The 15,652-nt window shown below is 34.7% G+C and overlaps 1 protein-coding gene across 2 annotated transcripts in view; it reads right to left on the bottom strand.

Moving 5' to 3' along the window:
- Positions 1 to 15,652, bottom strand: part of ATP9B (ATPase phospholipid transporting 9B) — a 147,403-nt gene that overhangs the window by 93,600 nt on the left and 38,151 nt on the right. For both annotated transcript variants that reach the window (XM_014877770.2, XM_014877762.2), the window contains exon 7: positions 9,815 to 9,866. In XM_014877770.2, coding sequence (XP_014733256.2) covers positions 9,815 to 9,866 — 52 coding nt within the window. The remainder of the gene's footprint in view (positions 1 to 9,814; positions 9,867 to 15,652) is intronic.

Below are 15,652 nucleotides of genomic sequence, written 5' to 3' on the forward strand. Positions count from 1 at the left end.
AATCTAAACTGCCCTAGAAAAGTTGATTTAGTTTGCTGCAGAATCAAACTGTGTGCTATTTGTAGCATTTCCTGTGTTAGATTACATACATTCCTATCACACATTTTTATATACATACATATCAGAGACGTTTTTCTTTCAGAGATGCTTTAGGCAAAGACTTTTCTGTTGTATACTTGCCTTAGGAGCCCAACAGTGCCCTTAAATAACCAGACAGACACAGAATATCCTACCAGTTATAAAAGTATGACCTAATGTTCTTTGTTAGGCAGTAATACTCTTGCATAATCCTGGACTGCACAATTGAATCCAAATACCTCAAAATGCAGGCATCGATTCATGGAAATTATGTGCAAATCAGACTCTGAAAATGGCAAGCAAAAAGTTTAGGTAGAGTGGCATGATGAAAAGACAGTTTCCTTCCTACTTGCTTCTTGATCATGAAGTCTACTGGCTTTGCTTCTGCAAAGAGAAGGTTGGAAAATATGCTAATATTTAAAGTTAAAATATGCTTATACCTAAAGCTAAAATATGCTAGTACTTGCTTTCTAGGACTGGCCATGTTTCTTCACAAACAGGAACATGAAAAATTAAGATAGTTTTCTTGACGTAACAAACTAGACTATCCAATTTTTCCTGTAGCCAAACTTAATTTTCATTTCCCAACTCCTGGCCTGGAACAGTGTCTGAAAAAGCAGTTTTAAGTCATGAGATGAGACACAAAAGGATTCTCAATTCAGGAAAAAAACCCCTGCTAAGGAATAATTTATTCTGACTAGCATTAAAAAGCAATAAAGTAAATGACACATTATAAAAGGAGTTCCATACTTCTATCCTTCACTTTTTCTCCTCTTGCTTTGAGCAATAACTTCGAGCAGATCTTGTCTTTGACTACACCTATTTAATCAGCATTTTACAAGTGAATTTTTTTTTAATATTTCTATTTTTAGATTTTACAAGATTTTACATTCAAATCCACAGAGCCTTACCAGCCAACCCACACTTGGTATTTGTTACAAACTTCAGTGTACACAGTAAAGAATAGTGCATAAAGAACAGTGCATAAGAAGTTAATCAACACAGAAGTTCTGAAAACTATATTTAATGTTCTCTCAAAAAACATTAAAGTTAATAGACTTCTGGTCGCAAATTTTTTGCCAATTACAGGCAAGCTTAAAAAGTCAACTTGCCAATAAGCACTAAGGCAAGCTTATAGGTATAATTCCAATATGCCATAGCACACATTTTAATGTTATACTGTAAGGAAGATGCATGAGAGAGAAGTAACCATAATTTAGGTGTATACAGCAGATGTACAGGAATATGTATATTTTACAAGGGTAATAAATCCAGGCGCCCCAGTTTTGAAAAGGTATTGTTTTTTTCTGCATAAATGCAGGGTTGAATTTCACACTCCGTTACAGATATTGTGAAAAAGCAACTGTGTGCACTTAAATTAGTTAAAAAAAAACCCAAAAACATAAAAGTAAATTACATTTACTTTCTATATTTTGCAACTGATAAGAATTCCTGTCAGTTATTCTTAAACGGAGATAATACTAAACTGTCACTACGTGTCTGGGCTCTTCTCTGTCAAATCTAAATAAAATTATGTCTGCCTTCTTTCTCCAGAGCTGTATCCAATGAATTTTTTACAAATGAGAACAACAGTACAACGAATGCCTTTCAAGCCTCAGCAAAACTGAATTATTAAATCTGTCTGCCTATATCCTATTACAGCCTACTTATGAATACTTGATTTTATTTTGTATAATTGACAACAGTTGTCAGGAAAGGAAGGTTTTAACGGCAATCAAATTAAGATCAACTGGTGTAAGTGTCAGAGTGAAGAACTTGTGTCAAGTGTTGATGAATTAATTGATGGGTCAGTGGCAAGAGGGCACGTGAACTGCAGTGTCATAAACAGCTTTATATTTACTGGCAATATTACCAGCCTTCCTGCTTTATGTGAAAAACATTGAAAGACATGGGTTACTAGAAGGTAGTCAGCAAAAGAAAAACTGATTTTGACTTTGCACAATTTACACTAGATCATTTACAAACAACTTAATTTTTAAATCATTTATATTACTTTAGTGACTATGTACATGAAAATTTTAAACTGATGACAAGGTAAATAGCAGCACCAAGATGACATATTGGAGTAGAGAGTTTCATTTACTACTCTAATGAGAAGCTTTCAATTATGATGGCTTCTAAGGAGGAATAAAACTGCAAGACATCTGAAACATCTTAAACATTTAAGCTACGTCACCATTCCAGAGTATGCACATTTATAGAAGACTGATTAAATTAGTTCAAAAGCATTAATTTCTCTTAAGACTGGGGAAGAACTGTGTGTACTCGAGATATTTGATCTGAATTAAGAAAGTGATGAAGCAATTGATTAATTGGAATTTAAGCCATCAGTCACTGGATCCATGAACAGTTTCATTTACATTCTAAACAATCAGCAGATGGTCTTATAGGATACCATGTATTAATACACAGTCAATATGATACCCCTAAACTCATCACACTTCCTTATTGACAAGAACTCAGACGTTTTTTAATCCAAGCTTGATCACATTGCATCTTTTTTGAATTGCAATATTGATTCGGTACGCTTTAGGAATTTTTATCTCTATTAAAACATTATGCAATTTTCAGATACAGCAAACAATGTTCCAAGTTAGAAAAAAAGTCTACATTTGTATTCACATTCTCAAATTTTAGCTTATTGATTTATATTACTTTGAGATATACAGAATGATATTCAAAACCATTAATCTTTTGCATTAAATATTATTTGATGCATCACTTTGCTCCATTATTCTTCTGATGCATACTAGGAATCTCTTTTGCAGAAACCCAGTGATACAGAAAAACGTTGGTGTGCATTATTTACATCTTCAGAGTAATGACTAAATCAAAAAGTCTGCCACAGACAATGCTTAGAACACTGAACAAAATCTCACTTTTCAGATAAAATATAAATACTAACTAAACAGCTCCATCATTTGAAACCTTTGGCAGCACAGCACAACTCACTGTCCCCATCAACCTCTCTTATGCACTTATGTATTTCTAAAGACCAGTAACACAAAAAAATATATATACATCTCAAAGAAGAGTGCTTATAGAAGACTTAAGGAACATTTCCTCTTTTGATGAAAGCAGAACTCACACAGGAGTTTGAGAAAAGCATATGGCCAAATATACCAGTATCCACTGAGAACATGTTTTGCCTCAAAGATTTTAGCAGCAGCAATAACAATCAACTTGAAGGACATTCCATTAACTAAATTAGGGGGAGCAGTAATAAAAGCCTTGGTATCTCAGAAAGCTTAAACACAGAAAAGTGTAAGTCAAAGGAGTTGACAAAGCCATCAGGTTACAACAGGTATGTGAAAAACAAGAGGATAAATTTTTAGTTAAAGTTTAGCAGGGAAAAGCAAGTTTACCGTTACTGGGGACTGGGAAGAAACAACAGACTCAGCTATGAAGATTTAACACTGGACTTTAGAGATACATTACAGACAACGTATTGTCAACGTCTACACAAGGAATTTTTCAACCCTCCTTTGGCAAGAGTAATTTTCATTTTTTTATTTTCAAAGCCTTTGACAACATACCAACAAGTCTATCAGTTCTAAATACACACTTTTTTTTTTGCCTGACTTGCCCTGCATCTGGGATCTGCATTGATGATTCTCACCTTCAGTTTCTCTACATTGTTTCCCAAACAGGGGAATTGTTTGGGATTTCAGGACGTTCAGACTGCTACCCAAGCCAAGCCATCAAATCCCCTCAAATTTCTGGGAAAATGCATTATCGCTGGCAAATAGGAACGGGCTAACTTATGCCTAACACAATACACAGTCTCCTTACACATCAATTTTCTCATCTCTTACTAGTATTTTTTCTTTTTTTTTTGTAGATACAGGAAAAAGTTAAAATATTTCTTTGTCAACGTTTATTTTGCTGCAAATCTAATGAAACACATGGATTGTACTAGTCTGACAAGTATGTACAGAAAATAAAAGAAAATAATTAGGGAATTGTATACATTATCATGTATTATAATTTTTTACTGTGTAATTTTATAGTTCTAATAGAGAGAGTAGAATATTATTGGGAGCTTAATACCTGCTGAGACCACCTCCTTCCACCACATAACATTCATACTATCTGACTACATCTTAAACAAGTAGCTGATCACATCAAATCACTAGTACTCAGTGGCTTAAAGCAGATACCAAAACATTTCAAGCCTGAGTTAAATCAAATGCTAAAAACAGAATAGGAACTGAAGTAGAGAAACAGATTAAAGTAGTTTGGACAGATTGTTGGCAGCTACTCATGCCCCGAAGATAAACTTTTATCTGGCCGTATGTGCAAAACTTAACTCTAGTCATTTATCATTCTCTATAGCAATAGATTTTCAAAGCATTTTAGTTTCCAGACAGGTAGGTTTTACAACACTTATTTTCTAAACATAATAGAAAATTCCAGAATGTGCGACAAACACAACTCCTTCAGCCTTATTATTCTGCAGTAGTTGGTTTTATGAAGAAATAAAAAGTGACATCAGCTGCACAACGGAATTCCAAACTGACATTTTCTCCTCTGGTTTGATTTTCAAATATCTGAAGAACAGACTGGGGCCCAAACAATTAAGTTATTTATAGAATATTTACTCCTAACTGTCCAGAATAAATAAATATTACTAGCATCACCTTTATTAAATTCTTCCTTGCAGTGAGTTTGGAGTTTCATTCTTTGACATAAATATTTGACTAATATTTGCTTTTTTAAGACCTACAAAACTAGGTATTTTAAACAAGTAAAATCTATGTGGTGGCACAATGCTCTCTTTTTGCACAGATATGCTTAAGAACTAATAATTTTCAAAAAAACTTCTTTAATGAGCAGACTTTGTGAGACAGTAGACTCTGAAGCACCCCTTTACAGCACCTTCCAAAAGAGAATCGACTTGTATGAATGATTATTTAAGCCTGTACTTGCATTGCAGAGCTTATGCCAGTTAAATGGTTAGCATTTAAAATAAAAATTACATCTGAGAGTTATATTGCTACAGAAATGAATTGCTCCACAGCCTCAAAATAAAAATTATTTTGCTGTTTTATTCCCACATTTTACTTACATCATTGTTGTTAAAGTAATTACAAGTAAAGAATCCTGAAAACTCTTAACTACAAATTTTAATGCAGGGGAGATTACAATTTTTGCTGCAATTCTGAAAAGTATAAACATGTTTGCTACTAGTATTTTACGCCTGAGTAAATATACCATTTTTAAATAGTTTCATAAGTGGAATTCAAAACACTGATCTATGCAAGGGGAAATGTCCAGGGGGACCTTGACAGACTGGAGAAATGGGCTGATGATCACCACAACAATGTAACAGTGGCCTGAAAAATACTGGATGTAGCAACTGTACAAGTTGCATTTCCTTGCAAAGAATTAAAGGTTGTCCACAAAGGATTGCAAGAATTTTTAAATTATTTTCCAGTTCCTTACTGCTTGCATTGCACAGCTGTAGTGGTGAAGAGCGTTTTGCAATGTCCACGCCAGTAAATTATTATGTACTGGATTTAAGGACAAACAGTACCAAAATTGGTTTATGACAAAAACCTTTTCATAACAGTATACTTGACAGCAGTGGAACTGATCAGCCATGGGAGTTGCTCTCTCCAGAATATCACTTCTACGATTAAAAAAAAAAAACAAAATAAAAAAACCTCTTTTGTCAATTTAGTAGCTATTGAGAAATCTACAGCAGCTGAGGTACTAAAATAAATTTGTGACTGTATTTTACCAGACATCTACATATACATTTTTTTACAAAATTTTACAAGTTTGTTAAAGGAGAAATATTTTAATGTAGTACTCTTTCTCTTGAAAAATAATACTACTTTTCCAGAAGTAATGCCTGTTACTCTACACGAAATCAAGAGTTCACCAAAAAATTTAACTCCATGCAGAGGACGTGCTAGGTTCAAATACTATGGTCAGGAAAGCTGAAGCAGACCAGGAAAACCAGTTCCTGTTCACCCTTTGGAAGTTCAGTTTTACCAGAAAATGCTGAAGAGAAAATCCAGCTCTGCTCCTCATACCATCAAACAGCATTATCTGTGACAAAGAGGACCTCAGGAACAATAAAGAAGATTAAGCAATTCTTACCCTCACAAAAAGCTACTAAGGAAAGTAAGTATCCTACCAGCACTGTGATTAGTCTGTCATAGGACTAGGTAGTTAGCAGCTAGACAGAATAGAGACAATTCTTTGCAGTCCTAGTGTCTATGGAGCATATCACAAGACCTGAAGCTTTTTACCCCTTTACCCTATTCCAGCTGCAGACATAGGCAATTAGTTCCCTTAGCCCTAATTCCATGTACAATGCTATTCTGCCATGCCATCTTTCTCTCCGTAACTTTTGACTTGTGGCCAATTTCAACCTAGTGTGACAGAGCAATGATCTCAAAATTAGGAAGATCCCTGAGTTTCTGTGAAACAAGAGAGGATGAAAGAGCCATATGAACAAAAGAAAAGCCAAGCTGCCAGCTCCAACAGACATCTGTTCTAGGACCTAGCAAAAATTGATAGCTAAAATCAACGTTTGCTTAGCTCAGAATCATTCACTGCGTTTGCCAGCTTTTCACCACGAATAAGAAGAATCTGAAGTTATTAGAGGCATGTAAATAAAAAGCTTGCCTGGAAAAAAAAATAAGTTTCATTCATTCTTTTTAGACACTTTGTAGTCACCCCATAAAGTTTTAATTCCTCTTAGAATTTCACATTTTAAAGTAAAAAGAGTGCAATTATTCCAGAAACACTAAGTCTTACAAAGACATGCACCAGATTTTCAGGAAGGACCAGACTCAGCTCATGTCAGAGCATGCGTTAGCATAGGAATGCCTGACCCGGATCAGAAGCCAGTCACTGCATCAAGGCACAGCCAATGTGGAGTGCAAGGATTGTAGCTCAGAGAAGGAAAGAGTTTATCTTTGACATTTTCTTGTATTATACACACATTGTATCTTTGATATTCCTATAATGAAGTTATTAACACACGCTTCAGTTGGCAGTTTCTGTGGACAATTATAAAGCTATATGATGAAATCTGGAATGCTCTGTCTAGCCTTTGATTTTTGATTGAGACAACATATAGACAAATGAAATGCAGAAGACATAACAAACAAATTAAAAATTATCCTGAAAGTTTTGTTTACAGCCACTTAAGATCTAGTTTAATTTCAGCAAGGGAGCTTTGTGTTTGTGTAACAGATCTTGCCTACATTTGCATAGCAGCTTTACACTAAGGTAGTCAGTTGTTTTTGGCATGCTGCCTGCTTACACAGAAAATAAAAATAACCTTTAAACCATCTTTTGCAGTCAGCTCAGTATGAACACTTCCCTTCATTTGGTGGAAAGCTAATAAATGGGACAAATCATCCAAATCACTTGTCACTTCTGCCATATATAATGAGTACAATCAAGATTCAGCAGTAAATAATCCCCTCTGATCTTTTCAAACACATAAAACTCCAAAATACATATTACTCCATAAGTTTTTCCTGCTGAATTTTTAAAAATTGTTTTTATTTATTTGGAATCAATGAAAATCTTTTGGAAACCTCTGTTATATAGGGAGCCAGACAGCAGCAAAGAATTCACATTTGAGGAGTGATTTCCACCTGCTCCACCCCCTGGAAGCAATCCTAACTCAAAATATTAACTAGCTGCCTCCATTCATGAGAGAGAGGAATATGAATGTTACAGACTGTCACATGAATACAAAAGAAAGTCCCACAAATATGAACCTTTAGACTATAACTTCTGTAAAGGTCTGATTAATAAATATAGGAATCTTAGAAATTAGATACAGGCACAAAATTTACATCAAGTTATTACATCAGATCTTTGAAGAGATCAATCTACCTAAAAGACAATGCATTTGATAAAGAAAGGGGAAAATACATCTAATTAGAAATTAGTTTTATCAAAATAAGCTTGGTACCCTAGAATGCAGCTGCTGCAGAGTTGAAAGTATCCTAGAAATTGTAAAATTGCATTGGAGGTTCGTTTCTGGATGAACTTTGTAAACCACCCATTTATAACTCAAATTGCTTCTTTTTTTGAGTGATGATGTAGGATATTGCAGTGCTGCAGACTACATTAATATGTAATGTAAATATTGAAGCTGGAAAACTGTACTTTACCCCAAAAGAAGCTTACAGGGAGGTTTGGATTTTGAGATTAGTTCAAACTCTCCACTTTACTCTTTAGAGATTTATAGTAAGAAGCTATAGTTAAACTGCTTTATTACACAGAAGATAAAATTACATATAGAACATAAAACCATGCGAAAACTATTATACAAAGTACTTAAAAGTTTCAACTATAAATTAAAGCAAAAATCAGTCAAAACTGCAACATCAGGAAGAAACAATTACAGATATAAGTGTTCACTCTCTAGTCAAAAAAAACAACTACTGCCATATGTTTGAAGTTTAGGAAATTATTTTTGTGTGGTTTTGTTTTCTTGTTTTGTTTTTAAAGAAGTACAACACCAAAAAAACTGGTTAACCTGTTGCTTGTTAATAGAAAAGTAGTTTTTTTAATAGATTGTGGTTCTGAGAGAGAATAAAAAGAAAAGTCCCTGTATCCTGAACCAGAGGTTGGGTAACAAAAATGGAGCTTATATAAGACCACTAGGAGACTTTGTCACTCCAGGCCAGTTATAGATGATCACTGCATGTAATCAGCATTAACATTACAGTAATTTCTTCTTTTAGTAAATATATAGCTCTACCAGAGTTCTGTAGGCTATCAGAAATATTTTTGTCTTCTCTCTCAAATGATCTCTACAAATTTAGGCTTTTATCTGAAATATATGATAGAACTCTAGTGCCACAGTGAAATACTATGTGCCACTAATACAGGGCTTACCAATATCACAGCTATTAACTTTGTGAAATTTAGTGCTGTCTGACAAATACCAGACAGTTCTTCAGGATCTGAAGAGAAATGGTAATATAAAGGAGGAAAACTCATTTGAGTTATACACAGGGGCATCCAATAGTAATTTCTAAACTTTACAAAACAGCTATAATTTATAGAGTTCCTATAAAGGAGATATTTGTTTCTCAAAGATTAAGAGTATTCCCTATCACCATGTGAAGAGAAATACAGCTAACAAGCAGCATTTTTCTTTCTCTCATGCAAGAAAATTCCTAGTTTTCTGACTTTTTTTTGACTGACCAAAAAGGCAGTATTATTTTGAATAAAAATCTCAGAAAAGTTACGTCAGGAGTTCAGATCATTGTAATAAACTTTTTCAAAAGTAGTTATTTTAAACACATATTAATAGGTTCAGATTTGAGTTTTTTCCATTTAATAACTGAAACACAATCAGATGACATTTAAATGTTGCAAGACAATGATCAGTTGTGAATAATTTAAATTAATCTCAAATTATACCAATCAAGTACAGTCTTATAAATATTTTTAGCATTTTTCATATTTAAACCTTTTGTTAAAACAGCTCATAAAAGACATCCATGTAGAGAAACTTATCTATACAAGTCTCATGTTTGCAGTAAGATTACTCCTGGTTTACAGCCCAAGCATAATGTGTTTCTCACATATGGACTCTCTTCCACTAATCTGATGAAGGTGGAACTTCATCAGTCTCTTTAAGCATTTCAAATTGGCCACAATGTGCAATTTATAATTTTACCACAGTCAACAATTTATTATGTAAGCAACATGAAGTGTCAAAACATACCAGTTTTTTCTGAGGTTCTAAGAAACACCATGTCAGACGGGATTCGTTGATTCTGAGAGAAGAAGGAAAAAAAGGTATATTTTTTGTAAGTAGGAAAAAAAGTAATTCCAATCAAAAGTCCAGCAAGATCTATCACCAAAAGGTCACAATTGGATTGAAACTCAATTAAAATAGGATTTCTCACAGTACTTTACATTCAGCATTTGCAGTTCAGAAATCAATATTTTCAAAAAATTATACCATAAGCAAACAATAGTTAATCCTTTCAGATGTTCTTTATAAGTGAATCATAAATACCTGAAGAACAGATTAACATTTTCTTGACAGGAAACAGTACTTCAAGTATATAAATACATAATAGAAATATCTTAAAACATAGTTTCACTAAGCAAAACTCTGACATTCAGTTAGCACACATAATAGGAAAAAAAAAAAAAAAAGGCAAATTTAAAATATCTGTCTTGGCACTCAAGTCACAAATATTATGTATACCAAGCACTCTTCTCTCTTCCAATGCACACAAACACACACAGGGGAAATAGCAAATTAGGGAACAGCATTTTCCTATTCCATATATGTAAAATGAATAGAATTTCTTCCTCACTATCTAAGGCATAGAATCATATGCACAGACAGATCTACCTGTTCTGCCATTTCCCCTTCCAACACAGAACTGTCTGTATCAAGTTTTGTGATCAACAATTATTTGTTGATCACAAAAAGGCCAATCTAAGCTTGCACAGGTTAAACAAAATGAACAATACCAGTCTCCCAGGCACATGCTATCTGCTACATGACTACCCAAATCCTCAGCTCTCTCTCCACTTGTTTCCAAGGCCTCTACCAGCACCAATTACACATGGCCAACACAGGGTTTAGGAATGAAACACCAGAGAAAGCAAAAATAACCAATGTATCAAAATCTGCAGGACACAGGACTGAAAAAGAAGAAAGAAAGGTTTTCCATTAATCCAAAGAAACCTTCCCAAGATCAGCAGGCAACTGCAACAGTGCCATTTGGAGTAAGATCTGCGAGAGTCACCTGCCAGACTATGTTATATGAGCTTAGCTTCCAAAATAAGATAATGTAAACTCTCTGGATCTCTGGGAGACTGGTACTTCTCACCACTTCTTGTAACATACTCTAAGCAACATCAGCTTATAAATGGGACTGGAAGCAATTGCAACTATATTCTCCATGGGAAGTTCAGTAAAGAGGGGCCATAATAGAGCTTCAGAGAGGGTTACTATCATAAGCAAAGATGAAGCTTGAAAAATGAGGAAGTTGGGAAACACTAAAAAATAGATGCATGTTTTTGTTTACCAGAAAATTCTACATAGATAGCAAAAAACCCTCTGCATAACTTAAAATGAAGCATTTTCATCCATTAACATTTCCTGATTTGCAGCATTTCCCATTTTAACTCTTTATGCTTTTACAGATAAAATTCACTTGCTTGTATGTCAACAGAATTCACTTTGAAGAGGCTGTTCATCTGTAATTAGTACAACATTTTTTTGAATCTCACCTCATACGAGCTAATAATTAAGGATGCAGCGAAATTTATTAACCACCATGACCCCAGATTCAACTAGGAATATCTCAATTAAACTTGGAAAAAAATGCCAAAAAAAGATTAACCTTAAACTATATTATTTTGCACCTATTCGAAGGAAAAAAGAAAACAGAAAAGGCAACTTCAAAATTAAATAATCCTGTCCTTAAATGACAATAGCGATTAAACAGATATCCAGTCTTAATATAGATTAGCTATACATTTTTGCATCTCCTCTGCCAGCTCTGACAAAAATCCATTACACAAGTTTCAGGTTACTGACTTCATGCCTACAAACTTCCAGTTACTTGTAAACAAGCTAAATCACTTCACCAACATCCAAAAATTTTGCAAAAGTAACACTGAATAATACTGAATTAAATAGAAGTTCTGGTAGTACAAAGGAGGTACCTACAAGTCACGACCAGCTTCCACAGAGGACACATTTCACGTTGAATAAATGAAACATTTGCCTGGACAGACTATCTAAGATTCAGATACTTTATGCCAGACAAAACTGGGCAGAATCACATTATCAAAGCATATCTGAAGCTGGAAGTGACCCATCACCAAGGATCACAGAATCCAACTCCCTGCTGCTTTAAGGACTGACTAAACCATTTGACTAAGAGCAACATCTAGACAGTCCTTGAACTCAAACAGGTTTGGTGCCATGACCATTTCTCTGGGAATCCTGTTCCAGTAACTGTCCAGCCTCTCAGTGATGAGCCTTTTCCCAGAACTTCACCTAACACAGTTTTATTCACAGAATCATAGAATGGTTTGGGTTGGAAGGAACCTTAAACATCATCTTGTTCCAACCCTCTGCCGTAGGCAGGAACATCTTTCACTGGACCAAAGTTGCTCAAAGCCCCATCCACCTGACCTTTAACACTTCTAGGGACAGGGAATCCAAAGCTTCTCTGGGCAATTCGTTCCAGTGTCTCACGAGCCTCACAGTGAAGAATTTCTGGCTACTATCTAATCTACATCTACCCTTTTTCAATTTAAAGCCATTACTCCTTTGTACTGTCCATTTCCTCGTGTCCTGTCACTGATCACCAGAGGGTGATCAGCAATTCCTCCTCCTCTGCCCCCCAATAAAAAAAAGTTAGACTGTGATCAAATTAGTCATGTGAATATTTTTTTCATTTTAATACAAAAAAATACATATTGATTTTGCCTTCCTTTGTGTTCTGTCTTGTTCATTTTTCCTTCCTGTAAAACAATAAAACCTTTTCTGTATAAATGTATCTGAATGTATCCTACCATGTAGGGAAGGCTAGAAACTGACTTGTCTTTAAAGTATTTAAAATTGACATCTTCTTTTAGTATCAGGTTTTTCATAATTTGGAAGTGGGCAGAAAGATACTGCAGGAGTACTAGGTACCAAAAATACCGTCACTATTATTGCTGACAGCAAAGATAGCCCTGCAGACACATACCTAGTCACTATAAAAGAGAGACTACACAGAAACAGATGGCAAGTATACTACAAAAATCTTTAACATCTCATTATGGAGAAAATTAAATTCTGTTGTACATTGTCACAGTCAAACAGCAGCAGTATGTCAATCACGTTAGCCCTCTCATGTCATATTTATCAACATAGAACAAGTTAAAATGACAATACATACAACTTCAAGCATTCAGAAAGCCATGAAAAAACTACATAATCTCAATTACTGTGGAGATGATACCAGAAATGCTTATTAACATATACTGAAATTTGAATATATAAATCACAAAAATTACTTGAATACATTGCTTTTTTTTAAATCTGGGCAGAATTAGAGCTCTAGAAAAGAAGGGCTTCCATTTATCTCAGTGTTTGCAGACTTCCAGATTCAGTCCTAGAGATTTAACTACAGCCAGACAATGGTCAATACAAGGCAAGTGCTTCCCCAGCTCCAGCGTTCCCATGAGGAACTCTGCCATCCAGGAATACCAGCCAGACTGGTAAACAAGAAAACCTAGAAAGCCATCTATACTTTCCTGCAACACAGGCTACAATGTCCACTTAAAAAATACTCTTCTCATAGCTTTCAAATTACTTTTATATTTTTCTCACGTTATTATCATGAAATTGTTATTTATATAAACTTTTCCTATTCCCTAGTCAGTCTTCCAACTCCCCTCAATCGTGCATAACTACAGACCCTTGGAATTTTGCATTTACTGTCCTTTCTTCTCCATTCACGCAATGAACCATGCACTTTTATGGTTAACTAAAATACTCTCGCTCACTTCTAAGTTATAAATAGAAGAGGCACTTCCCAGTTGTCTTCTTGGATCTGCACACTGAAATACTGCATGTTAGCATTAACTGCAATCCTCACAAATACTGCATTAATTTCACTTTACACCCAAGATTAAGAAAAAAATGTGTACCTTTACAAGAAAAGCTCCCAAGGTTTTAAGAAAATGCATTACTGTTCTCATGCTTTAAATCACTATTATGTGCTGTTATTGTTAAATGTTGGCCCATAAATGTGTAGTTATTATTATTAACTAAATATGTTATTGAGTTTTATGCCCTCCTCACATCTCCAAAATGTATTCCAAACAGTTAATAAGGTACAGTGTCTAAATAACAATATCTGAACTCAACAACTCATCCCTTCAATTGTCTTATTTAGGAACACTAATGCACATTTGTGCTTCCACTGGAAACTAAAAATGTATCTTAACACAAGCCAAGGAGAACATTCAGAAGTAGCTGTTCAAGTGACTGTTCAAGGCAAGAGACCGTTTTTCAGCTAACAGATATGAATGTCTTTCAGCTTTTGAAACTAAGCAATATTTTCATCTGTTCAGACTTCATCCTGACTAGTAATAGTGCAATATGAAATTTTCAGTTGAAACAACAGATGTATTACTTGAAACTAAACTATTTTAAGCATATTACAGTCACTTAAGAAATACTTTGAAATTAAACTATTAAAAAAAGGACAATAATCAATGGATATTCAAACTTTAAATCTTGAAAAGCCTTTCACTTAAGTTGTTAGTATTTGTGATGCAGTCAGTAGTTAACATATGGATCTTCAGCTCAAATGAGTCATTAATTTCACTGCAGAAATGCTGTTGATGCATCTACCAGTCAAATACAATGTTAACTTGTTTCTCTGTCATTAGAGTGAGCAATTGAACATTTCACTCCTGACTGGTTCTTTGGCTTAAGAGTCATACTCTGAAATTGAAAACTGCTTGCTCCAACAAAATACACTCCTCAACAGAACCAGAAAACATTTAATTTCATTAGTCTGAAAGCACCCCCAGCTAGGTCAAAAGGAAAAACGGTAGCTCTGCTGGGGCAGTAGGGAGCTTGAAGCTGAAATATTACATTCAAACCATTATATATGCATCCTACTGATATACCTGACTAAAATCTTCATCAAAAAACTCACTACTCATACTTTCTCTAAATTTTAAACATTACTTTTTTTCATTAGAAACTTCAGGTACTCACAACATATGAGCCCTAAGCTACTGCAAATACTGTTCATACAGATGCTAATGACCAACTCTGTGCATGACAGAATGATCCCCAAAGTAACTCCCGTTTTCCAAATTCATATATAATCCAACAGGCAGATGAATCACAGTGAATTTCAGGGAAGACAGATTACCTAAGTAGCCATCAGAGTCTTCCCCACACTCTATAATATTTAATTCTAGGTTTAGAGTTCAAGAAGGGCCAAAAAATTCCCTAATAAAAATCAAAGGAAATATCTCAGTCTCCCACAAGTTCTGGAATAGCAGAAGCAAGCACGTACAAGCCAATTCCACTTGCACTCTAAGGTAACAAGGTATAAAGCAAAACAGATGGAAAGGCCAGACATACCAGTGCCTACCTTATGCAGCGTAGTACTTGCTGCTCAGACAAGCCCTAAAAGTTATAAGGTACACAGAGTGGACAAAAAAAACAAGAAAAAAAAGCAAGAAATGGTGCAAACCACATGAAAAAAACAAATATACTAAGCTGAGAGCAGAAAGGCAAATGAAACTTTGGTGTATTGTCTTTTTCTTTGAACTAGAGAAGAAATAGAAAGGAAGGAAACAGAAGTTTTCCAAACCAAGCAGAAATAGATACGAGCTTTAATTTAATCCTTCCAGCATCTCAATGGATCAGCTCTCTACACAAAGTGTGATGGGAATTAGTTGCAGGTACCCAGAAAGTGAGTCACCTTTCCAGAATTAATTTAAGCAAAAATAGCTACCTCTGACAACAAATTTAAGCTGACTTCTAAGATCACAGTAATTTCTTAGTAGCCCACAA

This window comes from Sturnus vulgaris, chromosome 1 (genome assembly GCF_052056855.1).
Source record: "Sturnus vulgaris isolate bStuVul1 chromosome 1, bStuVul1.hap1, whole genome shotgun sequence".
Lineage (NCBI taxonomy): Eukaryota > Metazoa > Chordata > Aves > Passeriformes > Sturnidae > Sturnus > Sturnus vulgaris.